Source organism: Drosophila santomea, chromosome 2L, assembly GCF_016746245.2.
Source record: "Drosophila santomea strain STO CAGO 1482 chromosome 2L, Prin_Dsan_1.1, whole genome shotgun sequence".
Taxonomy (NCBI): domain Eukaryota; kingdom Metazoa; phylum Arthropoda; class Insecta; order Diptera; family Drosophilidae; genus Drosophila; species Drosophila santomea.
In genome coordinates this window covers 20,605,005-20,621,439 of record NC_053016.2, presented here as the reverse complement: position 1 = coordinate 20,621,439, position 16,435 = coordinate 20,605,005, and the positions used below count along the sequence as shown (strand labels likewise).

Sequence of the window (16,435 nt, the reverse complement as noted above, 5' to 3'; positions counted from 1 at the left end):
CCGTCCACAGTAATATATTCTCACCACGTAAGCTGTAGTGATTAATATATATAATATATATATATATATATATATATATATATATATATAATATATCATCACATCTTGGCATTTTACATTTTTTTAAACATTTTCTGTATATTTAAGTATATTTAAGCTAAAAAAAAACTCAGAAAATTTGAAGCACCCAAACCTCATTCTTCTGTGCATACTAAGCGTTTAAAATAAAGTTATATAACATTTTCAAATTTTTTTTAATAATTCGGACTAATAAGCTATATTTTACATTTTGATGTTTATTGACGTCAGTTTGAAGTTGTACTCTTAAATGTTTATGATAAATTCTTATAACGACTGCGTATCGTACGACCGCGAAAAGACGAAAAATATTTGTATACCCGTTACTCGTAGTGTAACGTAGGTTATGCATGTTCAATGAAAACTATGTAACAGGTAGAAGAAAGCGTTTTATACGGACATCTTTCTGTCTGTATAAACGTCGAGATATTGGAAACTATTAGGGCTAGATTAAGTATGCAAATTTTAAAGACGAAGACGCAGGGTAAATTAGATTAAAAACAAGAGAGAACGCTATAGTCGAGTTCCCCGACTATCTGATACCCGTTACTCAGCTAGTGGAAGGGAGAAGGAGAGTCTTAAACACAGTTTTTTGGCGGTTTGTAGGCGTTATAGTGGGCGTGGCAGAAAGTTTTTTGGCAAATCGATAGAAATTTACAAGACCAATACAAAAATGAAAAAATATCAAAACATTTTTCAAAAGTGTGGGCGTGGCAGTTTTGGGCGGTTTGTAGGCGTTAGAGTGGGCGTGGCAACATGAATCGACAAACTTGCGCTGCGTCTATGTCTCTGGAGTCTGTATACTTAATCTCAACTTTCTAGCTTTTGTAGTTCCTGAGATCTTGACGTTCATACGGACAGACGGACAGACGGACAGACAGACGGACGGACAGACGGACATGGCCAGATCGACTCGGCTACTGATCCTTATCAAGAATATATATACTTTATATGGTCGGAAACGCTTCCTTCTGCCTGTTACATACTTTTCAACGAATCTAGTATACCCTTTTACTCTACGAGTAACGGGTATAAAAACTAGCCCACAGTTTAAAAAAATATTTAGATTTCTTCTTGATTTTACTATCTGTCTTAACAATTTTGATGTAAGCTACTAAACATTTTAAAATTTCACTAGTCGTGGAAATTGATTATATTATCTTAATGAAAAAGATATACATATTAATTTTACTCAGAAGTTTGCAATGGAACGAATGCTGTTCATATAAAGAAGGTATATTCTGAAACAGTATCAACAGCAGGGAGGGTATATCCTAGTCGGTCTCTCAGTTAGTTAGTTTCTACGTTAACAGTACATTGCCATATGTCTTCTCTCAATTGCTGGTAGTATATAAGTCAGGACGGTACGGATCAGACCACAAAATGTCCATATAGCTACAATAGGAACAGTGGGTATACACTAAATTTGCGACATGTAATCATAGTTTCAAGTAATCATCGAACATTCTAATCGGTTTGAGATGAATAGAATATTCAATGACGTAATGGAGATAAATATATATGGCGCCTGTAGGCTAAGACGAGTTTCTATAAGTAATACGTAAAAAAACTAATAAGTAATACAATTTATAAAAGTTTAAGTCAAAATCAAGCCTCACTAATTATAAAACAAAATGGCACCGTGCATTAGCACGACATTTGTTTCAATTTCAAAACCACCACAACAATTATGCACTTGAGCTCTAAAACCGAGAGAGCAGTTAAAGTGTTAATCTAATTAACTTTGATAGACACTAAAAGCTTGAACTCAGGAAACGACCGCTGGCCTGGGTCGACGATGAATCAGACTCAATGGGGTCTGATAACCTTGTCTCAGTTTGGGATGCATGTGCATCTCATTTTTAATTTGCGGCCCTCTTGCTCACTTTAGGTATTTGCACTTCCGAAACGTGATCGATACGAAAAAAGAGAAAACTAAGGGAAGTCCTCTTGGGACACTGTCCCAATTCAAGGCCTTTGACTGAGGCTATATATGTACATATGAACGTGCTCTGCAGTTCCTGGATCAGGGTGGAGTACACTTTTGTCTTTATGAACGAAGATTCGTTTACCTCAGCCTTATGGATTATTGATTATACGGCCTTGTTATCACTCTTGATTAGACTGAGAAGATCCAAATCTCATGCATCGGATTGAAATCATACCCCAGCGTATGCTTATGTAGTACATAACTTGACTTAAACATAATCTACAAAAATATAACTAAAAGTACTAATTGACTTTATTAACATAAAACCAGCAACAATTTGTGTATATGTACATACATATCCATCAAAAATGTGTCTTTCAAACAAGTTTTTTCCCGCCAGATTGTTCAAAGAGCAGGCGACCCAGCTTTATCTGCTGCTGGACATATGAGTTGAGCGCTAGGGAATCCTGGACCACGGAACCACTAATAGCGCCTTCGGGTGTGACGGACTGGCGCACCAGCTCCCGCAGACTGGCAGAGATCTTAGCGGTACGGAAGCGATCATTTTGGCGACGTTGGCGACACTCAACGAAGCGCTGGGTCTGATAGTTTTTACGTTCGATATCCTCGCGGAGCTGGTCCCTGCGCAACCGCTCTTCCTGCTGTCGCTCCCTCCAGTGCTCCTCGTGATGTACCTGCTCCGTGTAGTTGTCGAGCTGCATACGCTTGAGGTACGATTCCAACAGCTGGCCACGTAACTCGTCTGCACGTCGCAGGCGTTGCGTTAGCCTCATGCAGATGTCGCGCTTACGCAAGGTGTCGTCCAGGTGTTGCTCCTCCTGATGAACGGTGACCGCCTCGCTGCGACGCAACTCCTCGCACCGTCGCTGCGAGATGTTAAGGTCTCGTTCCAGCCGTCTGGCTTCCAGCCGCTTTTTGACCGCGGCGTCCTTGGCGTTAAGCGCTCCACGCAATCGCTTAAGCTCTGACAGATCCCGCTCAGCCAAAGCCTGCAGTCGCGCCTTGGTCACCAGGTAGTCCTGGAATTGTTTGTCGTGAACCGCATGCTTGTAAGCTTCCAGCTGCTCCACGTGATGAAGCTGCCGCTCAAGACGTTCGTTCTCCCAGAACTTCCGCGCCAACCAGGCCGTCTCCTTTTCGGCGGTCTGTTGCCTCCGTTTTTCCGCCATGCAGTTAAGGATCTTCTGGTCGTGGCTGGGGACCTGCTGATATGCGGCTCGCACCATTGGTGCAAGGCACAAGTTGGCCATCGAGCTGCATAACGAGCTCTGCTTGACCTGCGGTTGGTATGACACCACAGACAAATTTTCTTGCGATTTGGATTTGGCCCGTCCGATGATAGAAAGGTTTGGTGCGTCGTTAAGGGGGGCCAAAAATATCTATTAAGGTGGTACAGAGTTGAAGAACACGTATTTAACGAATGTTAAGGTATTTAAGATGTAGAAAGGTAAAAAAGCGACTTGCCAGAAAAAAGCTTGCCAGATTGGTCACGAGCACCACGTATCGACGATTACATTTGTACTTACGCTTAATATTACTCAATGAGCCAAAATGTTTTTCACTAGAATCATACCTAATCTCAATTTTCCAACTTTTATAGCTCTGAGATGACAGCGTTCATTTTGACAGCCGGACGGACAGACGGATACGGGTAGATTGACTCGTTCAGTAATACTTATGAATTAAACGCTTCCTCCTACCTGTTACATAATTTTCCACGAATCTAGTAACAGATATAAATATAATGTGTTTTTTTTTTTTGGAAAGCTTGTATATTGAGGCTTATTTGCTTAATTAATTTAAAGAATGTACTATTAAACGATTTTAAAGCAGGAGTATCGGGTATAAATATCAAAAAATGAATTAAAAGAATTAAACGATTTTAAAACAAGAGTTTTGCGTATAAATTGCAAACGGCTCCAATTGCGTGTGTCCCAATCTTACAATCTTTTTCATGTTATCTAAGCTTACTTGAAGCATTCTGCAATCCTTTTGAGCACGGCGCCTTCGACGATCCTGAGGTGTTTGCTTTAATTTCTGTGAAGACTGCTTCTCCCAAGACTCGCAAGTGCGACTCCCTGCGCTTTTTGACCGCCGACTTCTTCCTAAGCTTGTAATTCTTCTCTGAGAGTCGAAGGATAACCGCCTGCTGTGAGAAAACTTTCCTTCTGTTGACGATCTGGAAGTACTTCTTCGGTGGCCCTGGCTGCTAGAACTAATTTTGCAGCTTAGACTTTCTCTTCGCTGCAATTGCTCTAGAGTTTCAATGTCGTTTTCCAGTTGCAACAATTCGTTGACGCTCTCCTGCCGATGAACGCTGCGCCCACTCACGGAACCGCTGCTGTGGGAGATATAGCAGTCGCAGTGGCAGATGTCGCAGCAGGTTCCTCTTAAGTCCAGTTGCTCAAGCAGGTCTAAGTGCTTTGCTTTGGACTGTCCCTTGTCTTTGCTATTGCACAGCGACTCGCTGCGTCCGCGACGCTTTTGTTTAGGCGTCATTATGATTGTGGAACTAATCGCCCATCAAGATTCAAGTAGGTAATCTAACGAGGCCAAAGTTTAAACTGGAACACAAAATGAAGCACCCAGGATTTTTTAAGAGTGGCGTAATAAGCCCAAATTCCAATGCCTGCTGTGCAGTGACACTACACTTTCGACTGCCTTGTTTACTTTTTATTGATTGGCCGTGCGCTACGCTAGTTGCCAAGGGCAACGACACAAGCCCACCGAACATAAAGGAAATGGGGCGTAACTGCAAGTAAACTCCTTGGTAGTTATAATGTCTAAATTGGGATTTTAGCACAGAATGCGGAAATTATCGGCGTCAATTAGCTTATACGGAAAGTGAAAGGTCATGAAAGAGTGATATGCATTTTACTAAAATGCACTAATACTAATCAGGATGATTTCCCACTGTAAAAAATGCAAGGACCTCAAAAAAAATTTAGGAGTGGCATCCACCGGTTCAATAAAGAAAAAATAATTTTTGAAATATTATATATTTAAATAATAATAACCAATTTTGTATGCAATTAACAACATCTAATGGAGTAATCAATTTTACCAAACCATATCCTTAAAAAGTTAATGAATAAGGATGATAGATGAATTGCCCACTAAATACAGATTAGCTTGAACAAACATTGTTTAAACATTTGTTGCTCCAATACTGTGATACAACAATTTTTAAAGTAAGGAATAGTAATAGTATTGCTGTTCATTTTGAGGTTTAAGGTTAAATATGCTACAAACAAACTTAATGCAGCACGAAAGTGTTCCTATTCAAACACCAAAGGTATAGAAGTAAAAGGTAGCACCGGACATGATGGCTCTAACTGCAACGACGTGGCGAAGCAATCGGCTGAGGCATGGAAATCGCCAAGAATCTCCATCACCTTTCCCAGTGCGAACCTGGTAAATTTGTCAATATGAATTTTGTTTTAAGTGTTAGTATATGTCTTTAAGCTTACCAAATTTTTGGACAGCTCGGATCTAGTTTGGCCGCATCTTTAAGCATTTTTTCTCCCAATCTGGGCTCGCCCAGTATTAAATGCGCCTCTCCTAGAGCACGCAGAGCTTCTGTATGATTTGGGTTGGCGGCCACAGCGTTCAGGAAACATTGCTTGGCGTCAAACCATTGCTCCAAATAGACGTGCACCTGCCCACGCTAAATAAAAAATGGTACTAAAATTATTGTGAATCGGAATGGAATAAAAAAGGAATGGAGAATTTAAAAAGACTCAGTTTTAAAATCCTTGCAGGTCTCGCAAAATGTAAAACTATTTATCAACCCAACATAGTTTATTTAGATCGATTTTCGCTGATCAAATTAAAAAGAAAATTCAGCTCTGCTAAGTTGTATCTAAATATTTTCACAATTTCAGTTCTAACCGATCGTTCCAATGTAAGCTCTATCACAGTTTTTCTGATTGTGCGGCTGCTTGAGCCGCTTGACATCTGTGCCCATGTTTGAAGATTGGTATAAGACAGACAAACTAATTAAAATACTGTAAAAATATTAGAGAACGCTGTAGTCGAATTCCCCGATACCCGTTACTCAGCTAGTTGAAATGCGAACGAGAAGTTTCAAGACTTTTTTGGCATATCAATAGAAATTAGGAACAAACGAGCAACAAATTTTGTTGGATAAATCGATTGAAATTTACCAGACTAACAACTAAGTTCAAATGTTCCAAAAGTATTGGCGTGGCAGTTTGCATTAGAATGGGCGTGAAACAAACTTGCGCTGCGTCTACGACTCGAATCGGGATGCTTAGTTTCAACTTTCTGGCTTTTATAGTTCCTGAGATCACTAATTTCATACGGAGGGACAGACAGGCGGACATGGCCAGATAAACTAGGCTATTGGTCCTAATGAACGCTTCCTTCTAGCTGTTACATAATTTTCAATAAATCCAATATAAGCTCTTCTACGAGTAACCGGTATAAAAATAATTAATGGGATGATGATATTTTAAAAACTTTACAACTTACCATAAACATAATCTGATGCGAAAGCGGATAAATCTGTGAAGCTTCGTGTATGCAGTTGAGTGCCTCGTTGGACTGATCAATGCGCAGATAGACATCAGCCAGCAGAAGCCATATCTTAAACGAATACATTTAGCATCCAATTAAACTTATAACTTCACTTATATATTAAACGAAATTGGAAACGCACTTCAATCTGTAGCATCCAGGGGCGTCGAGGTCCAGGACGCTGCGTAAATGAGCTAAGTGAGCTTGCTGCTTCACTCAGAGCCTGTTCAACGCGGGAGACTGCAGCCAATGAAGCCGCGTACACAGAATCTTTAAAGAACGAAATTCAGTTTAGTTCTTTCGACAAAAGTTAATTCCATAACGACAAGAAAAAATGTTGAAACGGAGGCAAAGATAAGTAGATAAGGATAGACAAAGTGTTGAGATCATGCACATATGTTTTAGCAGAGGGCAAAAAGGTTATATTATCGCATAACAGATTACGAACCAAAATCCCATGCTCAAAAAAATATTATGTTTAGACTTATTTCGGGTGTCCCAAATACCGTTTAATGGTATTTTTGAGACCTCCGAAGACAGAAGTCGAAGAATGTTGCATACAAATCTTGTTTCATACAATACTCTTTGAGTATAAGAAGAACGTAAAAATGTTACAAAATGTACGTGTTAATAGGAACGTGTTTTAAAAAAGTAGTGCATGGGAGGAAAAATATATGATCAGATAATTTATCTAGATAACTACTGAACCAGTAAAATTTTAGTGGATGCGACTCCCGGTGTTGACTATGTTCGAGTTTGATTAACCGGAATTTTCTTAGCAAACTTACAATTATATATGCGAGTTTGATTTGTTTGTTACGTATAATACATTGATTCCGCAGAGTTTGGGATACAGATATATATACGAGTGTATATACACAGAACATTCACATTATTAGATAAAGAACAAGTCAGATGCAAGCGGCAGCTATCGAACTCTTACTTGAATCCTTGTCGGACATCTGTGAAGAATGTGCCAAGTGAACACCACTCTTAGTATCAGAGTGTTTCTCCTCCTCTCCCGCTAGCTGGGCCTCGTAAACGTCCCGCCACACGGCCAGCATGTGCTGTACAGTGCCCAGCGCCGTCTCCGCGTCCTCTAGATGCAGCTGCAGGTGTGCCTTAACATGCAGTAGCTGCAGATTATCGGGGAACTCGTGTAAAGCATCATCCACAACCCCCAAAGCTTCACGAGGACGGCGCGACGCTGTCAGCAACAGAGCGAACAGGTGTAGACATGGCGCATGTTCCATGCGCAACGCCAGGGCGAAACGGATATGAACTAATGCCTCCGGCAGCTGTCCCAATAGCGCGTATTGCAAGGACAAGTAGTATTCCGCCAGGTGGTCGTTCCCATCCAACTGCACAGCGCGCTCCAAGGCGTCCAAAGCCAGCTTGTGACACGCATCTCGCTCGCTTTTTAAGTTTGACTGAATGGCTAGCTGTTGGTGACCGATGCCCACAAAGAGTTGGCTTCGTGATGGTCGCAGGCCTGTACATGGAAGAAGTAGAGTTTGGAATAGCGTAATAAAATGTTTAAATCTATATACACAACGTTTTTTTACCCTTTACTTCGCGCTTGAGCGCTTGCTGAGCGTATTCGAGACCTTGCTTTACTGTCTCCAGACTCTCGTAGCAAAGGCGAGAAGCCAACAGACAAGGCAGGGGATCACCAGGAGTCAACTTCATTGATTCTTGCAATACCCTTAGAGCGTGCGAGTGTTTTTCGGCTGCCATCAAACTTAATCCGTACTGCCGCCACACATGCTGTTCACCGAAGCTAAACTTTAGCGCCTTCTCAAAGGACTCATTTAATAGCTGGACGAGCCCCCAGCGCACAGTAGCCAAGGTCAGGAGATCATAGACGGCCGTAACGTTGCCCATAGCATGCTGACGGGCCTGTCTAAACTCAGGACTCTGCGACAAAACTGTATCCCTCACAGCCAGTGCCTCGGCTATAAGTAACAACAGAATCACCTCTTCTTGCTGGTTCCGAGGGTTGAACTGCTGGCGGGCTGCGTATTTTCGCGGCTTCCAAAGTTTTTTGGAGGACCCTCCTCGCAGCGTCCCACCTCCAGATTTTCCGGTAAAGGGAGGAGAGTAAATTGTGCCCGAGATCCCTCTTAAAAGGACCTCAGCTAGCTGACGGGCCAGCGTGAGGCGCAACGATTGAGTAGCCCGCGTTTCGATGGCGTTCAGCATGATTCGATACCGTTCAACGGCCTCTTGAAGCTTTTCCGTCTTAATAAGCACTATTGGCGCCCGCTGTAGGGCGGTCTCTAGGATGGCACCCATCCTGCGGTTCATTTCCAGTCCACTTTGACCACTCGCCGGTATACTACTGCTGATGGCAAAACTGCTGCTAGAAGGCTGCACAGTAGACGCGTTTACATTTAACGTAGAACCAGCAGTTGAGTTGTTCGACGAGCCACTGCTCCCACTAACGATGTCGTATTCCTGCAGATAGAGCAGGCCTAGGTCAGATGCACGCTCAAAGCAGCTAATCTGGAATAAAAATTAAAAAATTACTTACATTTTAAAAATTAAATCGAAGATCTTACCATTTCCGTGTCCTTTTCGGCCTTCTTAAACTTAGATGACGGCTTCGTAGTCTGCTGCTCTAGGCACAGTCCCTTGATGGCATACGACTCCGCAAGGATTTTTAGGCTACGACTTTTAAAAAGATACATATGTAAGCAGAAGAGCGATGAGTTTTAGGATGAATATTAGGATTTTGATTGACATAAAAACGGTATAATTATATTGGGTGTGTCCTGAAGAGCTACAATACTATTTCAGCAGGCATGTTTTCATATTGAAACACCCTAATATTTCCCCGTGCAGATAGACAACATTTTGTTTACTAAACGTTGTCCCAACTTACAGGGTCAGCTCCTTCTCGGCAAGCGTATTGAGTTCTGCCTTGACGAAATTATCCAGGCTCTGTTCATACTCTCCGCAGGCAAAGCACAGCTTGGCCAGCAGCAGATAGGCGTCCAGGGCGATGCCCGCCTTTTGACCACTTTCGCCCAAAGCCAAATGAAGGAAGCGTCGGGCCTCGGTCAATCCGGACTTGGCACGCCCAAAGTTTGAGTCTGACGCGAGTGCGTTGTCCTCCAGATAACTCTCCAGACGGGCTTCCCCCACCAGAAAGTTGGCCAGGCACTCTGTTCCATGAAAGAGTGCAGTCATTGCAGAAATACCGTCATCAGCGGAAACCGTCTTACCATTGTGCGGGGACCCGGTCTTCAGTTCATCTGTTAGCGCGATAACCCGGTGCCACTTGCCCTCGCTGCGACAGCTCTCAATCAGGGCCTCCACTTTGGTTGTGGTGTTACGCATGTTTCTGTTGGCCATATGTCCACTGCACGGAAAGTGTTGCCAGGATGGTGTCACTCTATGCTTCCTATGTAGGTCAGTGTGTGCCCGTGCTCGCTGTAAACTCCTCTGCGCCTAAAGCGGATTCCATTAACAGTAATTAATATGTTTTACAAACATTGGAGTTTTTCGCTCTTCCTCTTTCTGACAAATGGTTGCTATCGATAGATCCTGTTATCGGTAGTCCCGCTAACAGCGTTCTGTAAGGCGAATTGCTTACAAGTGCTGCTAAGACATCTGGGGTCCTCTGTTAGCTGTTAAATTGCATAGTCTCGGTCAGCTGTTCCATAGAATTTGATTGTCACAAGTTTGTTGGTTGTATCGATATGTACAAGTGTTGTAGATCTTCTCTAATAAGATGATACTTCTGGTCGCCAAATAACACATTGTCAATCCTACATATTAGCGGGATATCTCTATTTTATGTCCTGGTCTATTTTTAATCTGTTATCAAAATGTTATCCGCAAAAAAAATAAACTATTTTTATAGATAATATGTTTTATAAGTTTAGATATTTGATATTTCTCAGTATTTAAGGATTTTGCGAATATAAAAATATATATATCTAGATATTGTTTTATATATACATACTATTTTAAATTGAATTGTTTTCCGATTACAAATTTTTTTTAATTTGGCAACACTGGCACGGGCACTTTAATCGAGAAAATGTAAAGCTATGTTAGTTGAAAGTGATTTTTTGTAAAAGACTCACGCATGTGTTAGGCCTCTGCAAAAGATAACATATTTTAAGGATTTTTGCGATATAATTTATTAAAAGTGTGGCAAATTTAACGGGAATAACAAAACGAAAAGTAAATATAATGTTCAATTCGCCGCTGGGCAATCGTTCGGTTTACAGGGCGGTAAGTGTTTTGCCTTTAAGTTCCCTTTTGGTATGTTAGCTAAAGGTACAGCACGTGTGGCTTTGTGTGTGGACACTCAGCTGTTCCTAAAGTTTGTGTTTTTCGCAAGTACCCACAAGAAAGCAATCAGTTGGAAAGCTATGAAGAAATCGAGGTAGCCCAGGTAGAGGATTTGGACTAGAGTAGTGTCTAGTTGTGTGTGTGTTTTTTAAGTGAATTTCAATCATCTAAAATAATATGCACCCTTATTCTGTGTTTCGGAGTTGAATTGAACGTTTTTTTTTGTCAATTTCACGAGCCATTTAAGCAAGCAAATTTGTTTTCTCATCCCCACCGTTCTCCCAGCCATCGATAACTTTTATCGCAGGACCATCACATGTCAAAGTTAATGTGTGCCTTGTGTGTATTATGTATGCAACATTTTGGTACTATTTTATTTCAATATACAAAATCTTAGGTAAAGTATCCGCTTTCAATTACGTTTAAACAAACGAGCGCAAAAAACACATCACAGATTCTCGGCATCAAGCTCCTGTCTCCTCTCATTCTACAACTTCCTTGCCAATCTGTTAGGCGCGAAGAGAATCTCTGTTATCCCCCCAACCGAAGGAATTCTTTTCGTTTCAAGAACGGAAAGAAAATGCCGGTAAGTGGAAAGTTCGATGAACACAGTGACCCTTTTGACCGAAAATCCAAAAATAAAATATATATCGAGCTACCACTATTTTGTGGAGCTGCTATAAATACGAGAAATAATCGACTATTAGATACCCCTTACAGAGCTAGTGGGAGTGCGATGAGGCAATTTCATAATCTCTTAGGTACAACATTTTTTTTTAACTTTTTTTTTGTGTACATACAGTTGCGATTAAAATAATAGTAGTGCCAGATAAATCTGCAATAATATTCAAATTTAATCACTTTTAAAAAGGGATTATAGTATTCAGAGAAGTTGGGCTCAGTAAAAACAGTTTATAACTGAAATTCTTTGCCCACCAATTAATTTTTTTTTTGCCCACGTCCAGTTTTAAAGATATAGAATTTTGAAAATTTTTAGTTTGGAAAATATAACCCATTTAAGAATTAAGCGTTTGCCCATGTCTCAAAACTAAATATTTGCAATAAAAACGCCCATCCTTAAAATTTTTTTATCGTATGCCCACCCTAAAAAATAAATATTTTCTTCTCTCCACCTCTTAAAACTATTTATTTTTAATAAAAAAAACGTTTGTCCACCCTTTAAAAATAGTTTTTATCGTTTGCCCATCCTTAAAAATAATTCTTTTCGATTGCCCACATCTCAAAAGTAAATATTTTCAATAAAAAACTTTTTCCAACCCTTTATTGTTTTTATCGTTTTGCCACCTCTTTAAACTAATTATTTTCAATAAAAAACGGGTAAACAATGTTTTTGAGATTACAAAAAAAAAAGTTTTCAAAAATTTTCGAAATTTAAAAAGATGTGGCAAACCAAAATCTAATTGTTAAGCAATCGATTCCAGTTTTCATATTTGAAAAAATCAAATTTTCATATTGAAAAAAATCGATTTTGCTGAACCCAGCTTTTTTGAACTAAAATATTACCATGGCACTGCGAATATTTGTTAAAAGTATCATAAAAAATCTTACGTATTTTTTGTATGTAGAGTACGGGATAAAGCGTTTCGTATAGGGAGGGCAAGCTGAAAAGTGGAGAAGGGGCGATTTAAAGATTTTAAAATTGTGGGTGACCGTTTTATTTCCTGTTTACATTCTCAAATTGTGCGTCATCAAATACTATCACTATTATTGACGATGGAAGATAGAGTAAATGGGTATACTAGATTCGTTGAAAAGTATGTAACAGGCAGAAGGAAGCGTTTCCGACCATATAAAGTATAGATCAGGATCAATAGCCGAGTCGATCTAGCCATGTCCGTCCGTCTGTCCGACCGAACGTCGAGATCTCAGGATCTATAAAGTTAACATTAAGCATACAGACTCCAGAGACATACAAGCAGCGCAAGTTTGTCAATTCATGTTGCCACGCCCACTCTAACGCCCACAAACCGCCCAAAGCTGCCACGCCCACACTTTTAAAAACGGTTTTGATATTATTTCATTTTTGTATTGGTCTTGTAAATTTCTATCGATTTGCAAAAAAACTTTTTGCCACGCCCACTCTAACGCCCACAAACCACCCAAAGCTGCCACGCCCACACGTATCACAGTTTCTGATGCATTGCCTCTGCAGTTGTTGTCCCGGCCAGCAGGGCTGCTTTTGTTTAAGGTCCGCAATCTTTTGTTTGCTGTTGCACGTTCTTAATCCGCGTCGGTGCATCTGTCAACGAGCCGGCAAACTCTCATTAGTGAAGCTTCGTTTTATGGTTGTTCGTTACTGAACTACACACATTTCGGCGACCTTGATGTGCTTCATAAGTATATATGAAAAAAGTGGGAAAATTACCAGAAAAGGTAAAAATCTAGTATTTTTTTTTTTAGATTTTAAATAGGGTAATTAATAGGTTTGCGTTTTAAATTTTTTGAGGGTTATCATAATGTATTCATTAAGTCATCTGGGGATGAAAGAAACTAAAATTGACATAAAGAAAGTGATCTTTTTCATTTACTCCTCATTTAAATCCTCTTTTAAATCAAATTTACTGGGGTCAAGAAGGGCACCGTTCAGTCCAGGTCGTAAAGGATGTGAAGATTGTTTCAGAGAATTTATAATGCATTTGGTTTATTACCTTTAAAAAGAGTAGCCAATTCCAAGATCTTTTCGAGATTTCTCTTTATAATGTCAATGTACCTATTGCGATATATTATATCTTTAATAATCTTTAGGTGTTTCTTGATTAGGCATCGGTTTGTTCCAGCAGACATTGAGACTTTGCCGTTATCTGACCATAACATAAAAACTTGGGGTGGCCAACTGAAATAATCTTTGTAAACTCCTCAAACTGAGCGATATTTTTTTGGCAACAAAAACATTTTTTTTTCATATGCGTCATGCATAAATTTTCATTTTATTATACCCGTAGAAGGAGTAGAGTAAAAGGGTATACTAGATTCGTTGGCAGAAGAAAGCGTTTCCGACCATTTAAAATAAATATATATTCTTGATCAGGATCAATAGCGATGTCGACCTGGCCATGTCTGTCTGTCCGTCTTTATGAACGTCGGGATCTGAGGAACTATAAAAGGTAGAAAATTCAAATTAAGCATGTAGACTCTAAAGAAAAAGACGCAGCGCAAGTTAGGTGACCCATTTTGCACGCCCAATAACTGCCACATTTTAAACATTTTTAATTTTTTTTTTCTTTTAATACATTTTTTTCATTTTTTTTTTTATATTGATATTTTATTGTAATGTAGTGAAAGTGTTTTTGATGACAAAACAAAAATATAATTTTTTTACGTACATATGTATATGTATTTAAAATATAAGATACCTTATCCTTTATATTATCATTAGCTTGTAAAATTTCCATATATATACAACATTATAATATTGCTTTTAACAAGAACATAAACAACAAGTAATGCTAACAAATACCATGAAAAATTTACAAATTATAAATTTTAATAAATTTACCATAAATTGCCTTCATTTTTTAATTAAGGCAATAACCAATTAGCCATTTAAGAAGTTTTTTAATTTAGCAGGCTGTTATGAAAAACATAAGTTTAAAATGTTGAGGCAAACATTTTTGGTAGCTCACTCTGAGTTTGTAAAACAGACTCAATAAAATTATGTCAGCCAAATGAAACAGTCTGAAACAAATCAGTTTAGCACCGCTAAAGCGTTTTGTCCTTTGTTTTGTAAAGTGTTTTTTATGCTGAAGAGTCTTGGGCGCAAAGAAGAAATTAGGAACATTCAAAACATTTTATTCCATAGAGAAAGCAATATGATCAAACAATAAGTTAAAACGAAATTAGGATTTAGCATGCTGATTCTTCTAACACTAAGCACCAGCAATATACCACAACTTAATAAAATCCTTATTGCATTCATCCATCTCCCTAACATTATATTTACTACATTCGCTTTATCTTTGATCTTGTTTATTTTCCGATCGTTCCTTTGGATAAATATTAATTTGTAGTTCCAATAACTTAATAAAGTAATTTTCGCCAGACTAAATAACTTATCAATGAAGCTTGAACTAATTATACCCGTTACTCGTAGAGTAAAAGGGTATACTAGATTCGTTGAAAAGTATGTAACAGGCAGAAGGAAGCGTTTCCGGCCATCAGGATCAGTAGCCGAGTCGATCTGGCCATGTCCGTCTGTCCGTCCGTCTGTCTGTCCGTCTGTCCGTATGAACGTCGAGATCTCAGGAACTACAAAAGCTAGAAAGTTGAGATTGAGTATACAGACTCCAGGGACATAGTCGCAGCGCAAGTTTGTCGATTCAGGTTGCCACGCCCACTCTAACGCCCACAAACCGCCCAAAACTGCCACGCCCACATTTTTGAAAAATGTTTTAATATTTTTTCATTTTTGTATTGGTCTTGTAAATTTCTATCGATTTGCAAAAAAACTTTTAGCCACGTCCACTCTAACGCCCACAAACCGCCCAAAGCTGCCACGCCCACACTTTTGAAAAATGTTTTGATATTTTCTAATTTTTGTATTAGTCTTGTAAATTTCTATCTATTTGCCAAAACACTTTTGGCCACGCCCACTCTAACGCCCACAAACCGCCAAAAACTGTCCTTCGCACTTACACTAGCTGAGTAACGGGTATCAGATAATCGGGGAACTCGACTATAGCGTTCTCTCTTGTTTTCTATTCAATTACCGATTATCCTATACGATTGCGTGCAAGCGGACACACTTACGAACCAACTTGACGACATCAGTCTAGATTCACTTAGGGTTGTTTATAATGATCAAATATATAAATAAATAACGGGGCTAAAAAAGTTTGCACACGATTTTTCATTCAAAGTGAATAAGAGTAAGTCGTTAATGAATTCGTGGTGCTGTAGGGTAGTAAGTATGCTTACTAAAATTCTCAAACTATCTGATACCCGTTACCCAGCTAGTAGAAGTGCGAAGGAGACTCTTCAACACTAACAGTTTTTTGGCGGTTGGTTGGCGTTGGAGTGGGCGTGGCAAAAAGTATTTTGGCAAATCGATAGAAATTTGCAAGACTAATAAAAAAATGAAAAAATATCAGACAGGCATTGCTCCGGTAATCAAATTCGTAAGATTTTTACAATTTCGATTTTACATCGAAAAATTGGTGCTCTGGTTTTCGAATTCGTAGGAATTTGTCGATTTGTAAAATGGGCACCTATGTTGGTCCGAAATGAAAGGTAAATTCCTTTTTTTTTTATTAAATCAGTTCTCATTAACTAAAGGGAAAAAATTATTTACTCAGTGGTCTATTGAAGTTTATTCCACATCACCAGAAGATCATTCTGACACTTACTTTTTTTTATAAAAAATGTATTTCTGACCCCACCTCAGATTTGACTAACAAAATGTTGCCGTCGGCAACAACAATTTTCGATTTGGCAGGGTCGCACAGTGGCGCCTTAAATACTTTAGAGTTACAAAAATCATAACTCTGGAACCAGTTGAGATATTTTCATAATTTTGTTTTTTTTTAATGAAAGGTAATTTTAGTA

General features: G+C 39.3%; 3 protein-coding genes across 7 annotated transcripts in view; 1 reads left to right on the top strand and 2 right to left on the bottom strand.

Moving 5' to 3' along the window:
- Positions 1 to 2,339: 2,339 nt before the first annotated feature.
- Positions 2,340 to 4,987, bottom strand: LOC120458693 (trichohyalin). Of its 3 annotated transcripts, none has more exons than XM_039646435.2 (2): positions 4,001 to 4,987; positions 2,340 to 3,408 (listed from the first exon to the last, which is right to left on the bottom strand). In XM_039646435.2, the coding sequence occupies exons 1-2, from the start codon at positions 4,526 to 4,528 to the stop codon at positions 2,386 to 2,388; spliced, it is 1,551 nt and encodes a 516-aa protein (XP_039502369.1). In that variant the 5' UTR covers positions 4,529 to 4,987; the 3' UTR covers positions 2,340 to 2,385. The 3 variants fall into 3 exon arrangements, with proteins under 3 accessions (XP_039502369.1, XP_039502370.1, XP_039502371.1); XM_039646436.2 differs by lacking the exon at positions 4,001 to 4,987 and adding an exon at positions 3,603 to 3,711 and having other exon boundaries at positions 2,346 to 3,408; XM_039646437.2 differs by lacking the exon at positions 4,001 to 4,987 and adding an exon at positions 3,556 to 3,663 and having other exon boundaries at positions 2,346 to 3,408.
- A 225-nt stretch (positions 4,988 to 5,212) lies between these two features.
- On the bottom strand, positions 5,213 to 10,342 carry LOC120458692 (tetratricopeptide repeat protein 7B). 2 transcript variants are annotated; one of them, XM_039646434.2, is made up of 9 exons: positions 9,796 to 10,342; positions 9,453 to 9,735; positions 9,130 to 9,241; positions 8,134 to 9,073; positions 7,512 to 8,060; positions 6,711 to 6,808; positions 6,524 to 6,637; positions 5,500 to 5,696; positions 5,213 to 5,440 (listed from the first exon to the last, which is right to left on the bottom strand). In XM_039646434.2, exons 1-9 carry the CDS (start codon positions 9,923 to 9,925, stop codon positions 5,308 to 5,310), a joined length of 2,556 nt encoding a protein of 851 aa, XP_039502368.1. In that variant the 5' UTR covers positions 9,926 to 10,342; the 3' UTR covers positions 5,213 to 5,307. The 2 variants fall into 2 exon arrangements, with proteins under 2 accessions (XP_039502368.1, XP_039502367.1); XM_039646433.2 differs by having other exon boundaries at positions 6,711 to 6,838; positions 9,796 to 10,337.
- A 289-nt stretch (positions 10,343 to 10,631) lies between these two features.
- Positions 10,632 to 16,435, top strand: part of LOC120458691 (7SK snRNA methylphosphate capping enzyme bin3) — a 34,244-nt gene continuing 28,440 nt past the window's right edge. The window contains exon 1 of one of the 2 annotated variants that reach the window (XM_039646430.1): positions 10,632 to 10,813. The gene's annotated coding sequence lies outside the window, so the exon portion shown is untranslated. Of the gene's footprint in view, positions 10,814 to 11,372; positions 11,460 to 16,435 lie in introns of those variants that run through there. The other variant, XM_039646431.2, reaches the window with a different exon arrangement.